Here is a 10,694-nt window from a genome sequence, read left to right as displayed (position 1 = left end):
AAATACTCTTTTAATAGAAAAAAATACAGAACAAAACCCCCTGAAAAATATATTTTTAACATGGGTAAAATAATATACATATATAAGCCTCTTTAAAACCCCCAAGAGACACTAGGCTAAGCTTTAAGTAGGTCTGCTGTAAACTGTAACATGTGTTTATAATTGCAACATTGGTTTGGCGCAAGGCTTCTTCCATTCTGTCACGCAACTAAACGTTTGGAATGCCAAACATGTCACTCACTGCAGGAACATGTTTAGATTATAAATAAACTGCAAGCTGGGCTGCAGCACATATCCAGCAAGCGTTCCTACTTGAAACCTCTTATTGATACATTCTATTTTGTTGGGTACAGTAAGATTTGGGAAGGTTCATTAATATCTCTGCAGTTAGACCATTGTGTCCTGCTTCTCTTTATCAACACCGCTGCATGTAACATGCTGAGCCGTCTGCCTCCTCTTTCTCGTCTCGTCAGTGACAGCTGAATGTAAGTTTAATGTGTTTTTTTTTTTTTCTGGCTGAAGATGGAGAATTTATTATTTATTTATTTTTACATTATGGAGTGGATTTAAGTCAAGGCAATAGTACAAAGTCCATTCATATTGCTATAAGTATAATGGGAAATATATACACTCCTGGTGCACTAAGGAATGGCTCGTGATTTGTGTGTATATTTTATTTGGCACCTAATGGTTTGAACATTGAACAATTTAATGGATATTCATAAGTACAGAATTTTTTTTAATAAAATGACATGGATTTATGTTCAATGAATAACTAAAATGAGTTTAGTTGTGTTCACCTCTCCTTTATGAAACCTAACCCTTGCTGATATGATATGCCACAGTTAGTGAGGTGGCAGTGGGGTGTGTCAAGAGTAAATGAAATACATGCATACATGCCTAACACAAGTCTGTCACCAGGGTGTATGTCCAACATGGGCCTGGAGAAGGACACTGATCGAAGCTGACACGTCGACAATGCTTTTAAATTGGGCTGGAGGAATATGTGACCATTTGATTTGCAATGATTATCACCTCTGATTCCCTCAGGAGGGCTGGGGTGAAAATCTGCAGCAAAGCATACACTCTGTGCTAGCAGTTATCACTTGTGTGACTTGCATTGTGAAACACCCACAGTTACTGTGTGCAGTCTGGGTTACAGAAGCTCTATCATTCTTCTATCAAAATGTAACATGTCTGCAGTCCTGATCAGGATTTTACTATGTACCAATAAGAACCTCTAATTATCTTTACATTTAATTGTATTTGTTCTTTTTACTTGCAGCATTCCTGACTGTCACTTATTGCAATTAGTGCAATACAGTGCTTGTAATTGAAAGGTATGTGATAATAGACACATTGGCTGCTCTGGCCCACACCACACATGTCTTCATATGGTAGGTAGCAAGGAACTGAGCAGCTCCTAAACATAACAAAACAGTGTGTGCATAATTACACCAAGAACAGCTTCGAATTCTGGCAAACATCTTACAATGTGTTCCGCCAATACGCCCTATATGGATATAAAATAGTTTGCATAATTTTAAAAAAACAAAACCAAAAAATAAAAAAAAAAACACGTGTTTGCTATTTGTGAGTTTGCTAATTGTGGCAACTGGTCTTAGATACAGTATATATATTATCTATATATTATCTATATATATATATATATATATATATATATATATATATATTGAATAGATTATATATATCATATTTCATTGGTACAATATGGTATCATATATTATATATATATATATATATATATATATATATATAAATATATATATATATATATATATATATATAATATAGTTGCTACAGACCATGGGTATAACATGTTACTTTGACGACTTTTTTTACGTGCATCAGCATCATGATTATTATATATTATTATTATTATTAAAATTAAAACAAACAAACAAACAAACAAAAAAAAAAACCCTATGTCACGTGTACGCACTGCAGGCAGCCCTTGGCAACATATCCCCAGTGTGTGTGTGAACGTAAACAAAGTAATGTCCCCTGCTTTCTGAATAAGTAGGCTACAATAGAGAATGGACAGAGCAGGCATATAGGCGTGGAACTAATGTCAACAAAGCCATCCTCAAAGGAATATACGAATCTGCCTCTGATACAGAGTAACGGTATTTAATGGCTACAGACCTGTTCGCTGGAGGTAGTTTTAAATGGCTGTTTCTGTTTTGGACATTTGTATTTGCAGCCAATAAAACAAAGTGGAGCTCCTTGTTCGCTCACCTTTTCCCCCTTGCTATTTGAGTTTGCGGATGGCAGAGCGAGTGAAAAAAGAGGAAAAACACAGTCTGCATGCATTGCATATTTTAAGATCTGGGATACAGGATGTCCACTAGTATTTTGGGGGTTGTTTTTGCTGGAGTTGGTGATCTGTGCGCGTATATAAAAATATTTTGAACATGAATACTGTACTTGTGGTAGTTGGAATACAGTTAGGCCTAAAAAGTAATGTGCACGGTGTTGCTAGGCACAGGATAAAGTTGCTTGACAACGATGCGTATAATTTTATTGCACGATTGAATGACCTCTTTCCGAAAAATTAATGCAGATTTCCAAAATACATTTTCTATTTTTTTTCTCGACTCATCAAAGCTTTTGTGTATGCATGTGTTCTTATATAAATTATAGAAATGAATTAATTGTATTCAACGCTGTTCGTATTTCTTCAGGTAACGTCATTTCATATTATATACATTTTTATGACTATTACATTTATTTCCTAGTATGTAGGTATGTTCTCTTGTTCACCTGTAATCCGTGTCTTCCTGAAGAGGTGGAGTACAGTACAGTTCTGTACCCCTAGTGGTATTTTCTAAAAATTCTTTGGACCCAAATTCTGTTTTACAGAAGCTGTTGAAAAAAACACAATAGTTAAATAATGTAGTCTAAGCAGAAACAATAACAAGGAATGGTAGAGAAAACAACAACAACAACAACAAAAAAAACCAAAAAAAACACAGAAGAAATGTAATATAAATACATTGTAGGTGATATTGAGCCATTAATCCAGTTAGACACAATGTTCTGCTCATAGAGGTTTAACAATTCTATAGTCTAAATACAAGTTAAGACATGCCTGAAATTTGGTTTTATTAATGACTTTATAAATGAAGCCGATCTGTTTTTTTTTTTTTTATTTGAACAGAAGTATGGAGGCTATTACCAGTCACAGCAGCTGCGAAGAAGTCAGAGAAGCGCTGTTGAAGTCCGGCTTTTCTGAAACAACTGCAGACTTGTTTTATGGTGTGTGAGGGAGTTCTGTAGCAATTAATCAGCAGGTTCATGTGGAACTCAGTAGCTTAGGGGCTGTCCAGATGTATGCTCACTGTCAGGAAGCACACATACAGCTATAGCCAAAATATTATGCATCACCTAGAACTGAAGATTGAGACATAATAGAAACGGTATGAACATAATTTAGATTTTTTATTTAACATCAAAGAAACTACAACATGATATCTCAAAAGTCTACCAGAAGCCATAGTAGTAGTACAGTATTTCATGTTAGATCTCGAAATGTCACATTTTTCAATATTTCTTTAAGTGTGTCGAAAACTACAAAGCGCTATGCAATTCAATGTGTTAACGTAACATTGTTTAGCAGGGTTCATTCGACTTTATGAAGCACAATGAGTTAATTCTATAGGGTGATGCAAAACCTTTGGCCATAGATGTAGTGTATGTTCTGGTAGGTATAGTTTTATTGTTCACTTAGTAACTGTTAGGGAATGCATATGATAAGTTATTTTGATAATAAATATATGTTACTCAAATGTGAAGTTCTTTTGAGTAATCCTCGTTAAACTTGTGTTCATGCAGAGAATGAAGTTGATGGGATGTCGATTTTAAACTTCAAAGACCAGGATTTGTTCCTTATGCTGCCCAACAAGATCGGCTTGGTTAGGAAACTGATTGTAATGATAGATGAGCGCAAGGCACAGATAGCAGCCCTGCCATCGCCTTCAGTGGTAAGTGCAGCTATGGATCGATTAACAAATGAAGACTTAGGCGTTCAATGAAATTGTATTCATAGCTTGAATTCTGAAGTCACAAGGCTGCTTTGCCCACTGCATTTCACACAGTGTTTGAAAGATGTTTCTTCATCCCAAAAAAACACTCTTCACTTTTCAAATGCTGTCTTGCAGCTGTTGTCCAATTGTTTAAGTGAGACCGAAGTCCTCCTCACACATACTGATATTGATTTGATTTTACAACAAATACGTTGCACTTTATAACGTGATTTCTGTTGTAAAAACAATGTTCATCTTTAAAAACAAAAAGTCAGGAGGTTTGTCTGCTGTCTGTTTCAGGTTAAATTAGAGTCGTCAGCGTCATCATTGTCAGAAAATGAACTGGAACAAGAGCAAGAGCAAATGCAGGCCCACACTCAAGAACACGAACACAACGACACAGCCGTTCCAAACTATTCAGATCGCATTAAGACTTTACTGGAAAATGGAAGAATAATTGAAGATTTTGACAAATTTATTGAAGAAACTGCATACTATGTGTTATCTCATGGAGATATAACAAGTCGAAGACGTTATGCTGAATTTGGCAGACACATGTATGAACAATTTCCATGCCTAGGCTTCAGTGGTCAGCAACCCTGGGTAAAGTTTGTGTTGTTGTTATTATTATTATTATTATTATTATTATTATTATTATTATTATTATTATGTAACATTCGTTGTAGGGAGGGGGTTCTTATATGAAAATCTAATTTAGCTGGGACCACTGTAACATGAATTGCCTGTATCTCTTTAAACAATGCAGGTAATATGTAATACTATATAGAGCTGTGTTACATTTTTTTGGTTGCCCTTGTCCTTGACCACCTAGACAGAGGATGTTTGTTGGCCAGCACATCATGGCTTTGTCTGTATGCAATTATGGAAGAAGCTGTGTCAAAAGTGAAGACACGTGTATTGTGTGTTTGAGTCAGAATTGGTGTGTGTGTGTGTGTGTGTGTGACAGACTTTGAAGATTGGTTTAGCACTGTATGTACTGTGTTTTTTCTCAAAGTGTAACACACTGTAACTAATTAATTGCTCCCTATGCTTTGCTCTGGTGTGATAGCAGATTGTGTGAAGTCTAGCCTGAGTGCACTCTCTGTGTCATAGTAATATAGCCTAGTGGGAAAACAGTGTGTTTGGTTTCTTAAAAAGTTACTATGGATTGCAATGTTGTAGTTACTACTTATGCGTAATTATTTAAATAAGTGTTTGTTTCTTTTCCAGTCCTTTTTTTGCAAAAAGCTATCACAAAAAATACGGAATCTAAGATGGAAAAGAAAGAAAGGTTTAAACAGTTATCCAGACTTTATCAGCAAAAAAACATCCACAGAACTGCACTCAACAGTAAGAGGTATTTTGCATTATTATTTTAAAAGATTTTTCTAATTGATTGACAAGCCATTACAATTAAACTGCTCTAAAAAAAAAGTAAGTCAATCTTTTATAATTAGTAATGGAATTGCAAACATCTCATTACTTAGGCCTGTTAAAGAGAAATCAGTCTTTTGTGTTTGATTCTTTTTACAGATATCCACATGACTTTGAAACAGTGCACAAAGGTTATTGCTGATGAACTGAGGAAACCACATGTGCAGCAGAACAGGACCCTGCTCAGACACCTTCATAAGATCTCGTACAAAGACAGACGGCAGGACATCGCTCAGTCTGAAGAGGGATCTGTCCAGGACATTCTTAAGAAGTATCCCTTATTGAATGACATGGAGTATGTGAGTTGTGCTTGACTGTTTGTTTCTTTTTTTCCCTATTGAACAACAGGTTGTTTGTAGAATTAGATGTTTTACAGATTAAGCATGTGGGGCCTACTGGAAGCTCACAAATTAGCCTATTTTACTAAAGATATGACACAAGCACTTATTATATCTATATATTATAATGTCACGGACCCTGTTGCCAAATCGGGGGAACGGTTGCTGTAATTGCCCGGGCCGACTTGACGACTCGGCTCCAGCGTGTACACGTATCCCGACGAATCACGGGTATGCAGTTTGGATCTCTCACGGGCAGTTCGTCTGCCACAAGCCACCGGGCGATGGTGTAAAACCCTTTAGTGGATCGTTAGAACAGTAGAACAGGTGACTAGAAGCAGTCAAGACTACCACTTCTTTCTGGTACATTAGGGGTTGACAACAACAGCTTCTGTAGATTAATTTTCTTCATTTGTGCGTTTACAGACAAGGAGTTAATGCCACAAATTATCTATATATTAAGTAAGCTTTATGAATGTCTAAGGGGTATCTACTGCGGTTCTCAATAATATTTAATCAGTCGAATAACTTTATTTAATCATTAGACCGACTGAATCATTTATATTTATTTTTATTTATTTTTTTAATGAAATGCTGCGGCAAATGTCTAATTGTCTGAGATCTGATGTCAGCTAATGTTAGACATGAAATAATATTGTTTGAATGTGTAAAAAATATTTTCTACAGAATGACAACTAAACTTTTTATAAGGAAACATTTTCTTCTGAGTCAGATTGTCATTCATATTTCTAAATATGAAAAATACAAACTTTATGCTGTTGATTAAATATTAATTAATACTGCTATGATAAATTAGATTTGGCACTGCGTTCTTCCTGAGTTTCAGGTAACTCTATTTAACTCTCATTCAAACAACGCAACTCTGCTCAGAAATTTGTGTTGTATTACTGCAATAAGAATAAAATAAAACATTGTTGCATTGTTTATTCTAGACTCGTCACCCCCCCCCCCCCCCCCCCCCCCCCCTCTATATCTAATCCATTATGAAAATAAACTGTGCATTGATATTTTGATTAGTTCCGTTGCTATAGCGTTGTCAGAAAGTATTTAAGTTATTTAAATAAACATTGGAACGGGTCGCTTGGTGGCGGCATCTTTTACGCTTAAAGACAACAAAGGTAAGCCAGGGCAGATGCAGAAATGACATAAAATTCGAAGCTAATTCAGCGTCTGCCCTCTCCCCCAGATCCAATTAGAATTTAAAATGCTTGTGAAACTTGGTGACACAGAGGCATCATGGACTGCTCTTCTTGTAAACCTGGAGAAGGCCATGTCAATGGAGAGAAACAATGAGGTGGGATGGTTGAGAAATTACTTAACATTACATTGGAAGGCTTCAATTTATTTATTAACATCAGTTTAACAGCAGTATCGTAGATGTGTAACAGTGTGGTGGCCGGGCCTGAGCCAGTGACAGTGCGTCACCCCCACCCTCGAGCGAGTGTCTTACAGTCCACACAAGATCCAGGCTGCAGAACAGTTACAGAGGTTTTAACCTCATCTCAGTGTCAGCAGTCAGAATGTGTAGCACTGTTTGTTACAGAGGCTTGCGCCTGTATGTTTCAAATCGTTCTGTATATGAGACTGTAATGAATTAGTAACTACAGTTTGTGTTGTACTGCAAACCAGTGCCATTGCTAAAATGTTCGTACTGACTCAACGCTGTAGAGGCTTCATGAATAATGTACGACTCAGTAACTTGTTATAAATAATACTACTTACATAGCCATCACCACATTGTCCATTCTTTGATTGGTGCCAACAATGCTGCTGCAAATTTTCAACAAACAACCTGAAACTTGCTATAAATTCAAATAGAACCCAAGTCTAAGTGAGTCAAATTGACAGTCAAAAAATACTGAGTGACAGTCTGTTAGAGGCAGCTAACAATTGTTTTTTTTTTTTTAATATACATCATTTTCTAGGAGGAGAGTTACGTGGAGTACAAGGAAGTGCATGCACTCCAGCTTATCGTGCAGCTGCAGTGTAAACTGAAGACAAGGAGCAAAGGAAAGAAACTACCCCCAGCAATATCGGTAACTGATGTATGTGAGCATATCATCCATTTTACATGAAGCCATCGTGCCATTCCATGAAAATGTGACATTGTGTATTCTGGATAAGGTAGTAATATATTGCAAGTCTACTGGCAAGCTCAATACTTTTTGAAGATCAAACATCAGTGTGTTTGGGTAACAAGATAATGACCTGTCAACACTGAAATCTGGGGCTTCTTGTTGACTGATTGTAACAAACATGCTATACTGTTGTGCTTCTAGAAACAGCACTGTGGCAAGGGTCTCCAACCGTGATCCTAGAGAACAGCTGTGGCTACAGGTTTTCATTTCAACCGAGAACGTTACTTAATTGAACCAATTATTGGCTTAATTAGTCAAGAGTAACAAGTGTTCCAGATCTTTAGCCATTGATGACATAATGACACGTATAAAACCTGCAGGATTGGGGCTCTCCGGGACCAGGGTTGGAGACCCCTGCACTATGGCATATAAACAAAATAAAAATGAAAACATTTTCCTTGCTATACTGTACATGTTGTATCTTTTATCTTTGTTGTTGCTGTTTTTAGAAATCATAACAAAGTTATCAGTTTCGAGCATTCCCCCGGAACCTCTTTCTTCATCACGTGTGTGGTGGAAACACTGCTCCCGAAGAATGGGGGATGGGGAGGAGTAGCTACAATCAGGGTCTTAATCCTATTGGTTAACCAAAAGCAGCTGTCATGTTGAATATTTCATCACAGTCTTATGGATTTCTGTTACATCACAGTCGTCTGCATTTTACTACCTCTATACAGTGTATTATAATTACTCATTTAAAAATCCTTTAGCTTATTTGTTTTCCTTGCCAAACTAACCAAAAAATAATAGAAAGTGCATTTGTTTTCTTGTGTTCATTGATTTCATTCCCAGACACCCACGGTTCAGCTGTCGGGTGACTCCAGTAATCCACCCCGACTCCTTGTGATCCATCACCAAGACCCAGCGAGACCCCTGAATGGCTTTGTAATTGCAGACAGGATTTATATTTGTAAAGAGAACACCCTGCTGGACATCTTGTATGACCTCTTGGGCTGCTACTACGCCTGGAACCTCAGTTTCCCAATGCAATACCAAGTGCTGGGGTTTCTTCAGAGCTACCTCCTTAAAGACAGAAGAAAACCCTTTTTCAAATCCTCTGCCTATATCAAGTTTCAGAAGGCATTCGAAAGTGTTTGCGACGAGTCCAGTGAGGAGTATGTGCTGACCAGAGTTGGATGAACTGTTTCTTTTGAGTTTGGGTAGAAGCTCACAAAGTTTAAATAGTTTTTTTTTTTTTTTTCTCACTTTACCCCTTGGCCATAATTGGCTTTTATTTTCATGTATATGTATTTCAATGTTAGCTGGCAGAGGACATACATTAGAAATTCAAGGTTAACAAGAAATTTCAGCAATGAAGCCCTTCTCTTTAATTGAATGCCTTTGTTGCTGTCTGTCTCAAAAATCTTCTATATCAATCTACGTCATAAGCACTGCAGGTGTTCTATGATCAAACTGTTAAAATGGCCCCTCCCAAACTCTCTTGGTATGAAGGGGCCACGAACTAACATTAAACTCTCATTAGTTTACACACAAAAGACACTACTGATTGCAAGCCATTAGGATCCTTACAAAAACGGTGCTACACAGTAGTGAAAGCAAACTACAATTCTTCTTATTCAATCTTTTAGGCAGCATCAAAGAGGGTGAGACACCCTGTGAGACACACAGGCAACATCAGAGCGGGAGAGACACCCTGTGAGAGGCACACATGCAGCATTAGAGAGGGCAAGACCCCCTGTGAGAGGCACACAGGCAGCATCAGAGAGGACGAGACACCCTGTGAGAGACAGACAGGCAGCATCAGAGAGGGCGAGACACCCTGTGAGAGGCACACAGGCAGCATCAGAGAGGGCGAGACCCCCTGTGAGAGGCACAGGCAGCATCAGAGAGGGTGAGACACCCTGTGAGAGGCACACAGGCAGCATCAGAGAGGGTGAGACACCCTGTGAGAGACAGACAGGCAGCATCAGAGAGGGCAAGACACCCTGTGAGAGACAGACAGGCAGCATCAGAGAGGGCGAGACACCCTGTGAGAGGCACACAGGCAGCATCAGAGAGGGCGAGACACCCTGTGAGAGGCAGACAGGCAGCATCAGAGAGGGCGAGACCCCCTGTGAGAGGCACACAGGCAGCATCAGAGAGGGCGAGACACCCTGTGAGAGGCACACAGGCAGCATCAAAGAGGGCAAGACACCCTGTGAGAGACAGACAGGCAGCATCAGAGAGGGCGAGACCCCCTGTGAGAGGCACACAGGCAGCATCAGAGAGGGCGAGACACCCTGTGAGAGGCACACAGGCAGCATCAGAGAGGGTGAGACACCCTGTGAGAGGCACACAGGCAGCATCAGAGAGGGTGAGACACCCTGTGAGAGACAGACAGGCAGCATCAGAGAGGGCAAGACACCCTGTGAGAGACAGACAGGCAGCATCAGAGAGGGCGAGACACCCTGTGAGAGGCACACAGGCAGCATCAGAGAGGGCGAGACACCCTGTGAGAGACAGACAGGCAGCATCAGAGAGGGCGAGACACCCTGTGAGAGACAGACAGGCAGCATCAGAGAGGGCGAGACACCCTGTGAGAGGCAGACAGGCAGCATCAGAGAGGGCAAGACACCCTGTGAGAGACAGACAGGCAGCATCAGAGAGGGCGAGACACCCTGTGAGAGGCACACAGGCAGCATCAGAGAGGGCGAGACACCCTGTGAGAGGCACACAGGCAGCATCAGAGAGGGCGAGACACCCTGTGAGAGGCACAC

At 39.3% G+C, this 10,694-nt stretch overlaps 1 protein-coding gene across 1 annotated transcript; it reads left to right on the top strand.

Annotated features, from left to right (window-relative positions):
- Positions 1-3,185: 3,185 nt before the first annotated feature.
- Positions 3,186-9,172, top strand: LOC121306174. The gene is made up of 8 exons (XM_041237925.1): positions 3,186-3,279; positions 3,856-4,004; positions 4,347-4,649; positions 5,277-5,403; positions 5,580-5,779; positions 7,026-7,133; positions 7,765-7,884; positions 8,770-9,172. Exons 1-8 carry the CDS (start codon positions 3,186-3,188, stop codon positions 9,115-9,117), a joined length of 1,449 nt encoding a protein of 482 aa, XP_041093859.1. The 3' UTR covers positions 9,118-9,172.
- The last annotated feature ends 1,522 nt before the right edge of the window (positions 9,173-10,694 follow it).

The sequence above is a fragment of the Polyodon spathula genome, chromosome 2 (assembly GCF_017654505.1).
Source record: "Polyodon spathula isolate WHYD16114869_AA chromosome 2, ASM1765450v1, whole genome shotgun sequence".
NCBI lineage: Eukaryota > Metazoa > Chordata > Actinopteri > Acipenseriformes > Polyodontidae > Polyodon > Polyodon spathula.
This window is presented reverse-complemented; position numbering and strand designations above follow the sequence as displayed.

Excerpts from the sequence above, each read along its gene's own strand:
- LOC121306174 (XM_041237925.1), top strand. The coding sequence starts at position 3,186 with ATGGAGGCTATTACCAGTCACAGCAGCTGCGAAGAAGTCAGAGAAGCG. Across the intron at positions 5,780-7,025 it reads TATTGAATGACATGGAGTAT|ATCCAATTAGAATTTAAAAT; the intron begins GTGAGTTGTGCT and ends CCTCTCCCCCAG. Across the intron at positions 7,134-7,764 it reads CAATGGAGAGAAACAATGAG|GAGGAGAGTTACGTGGAGTA; the intron begins GTGGGATGGTTG and ends ATCATTTTCTAG.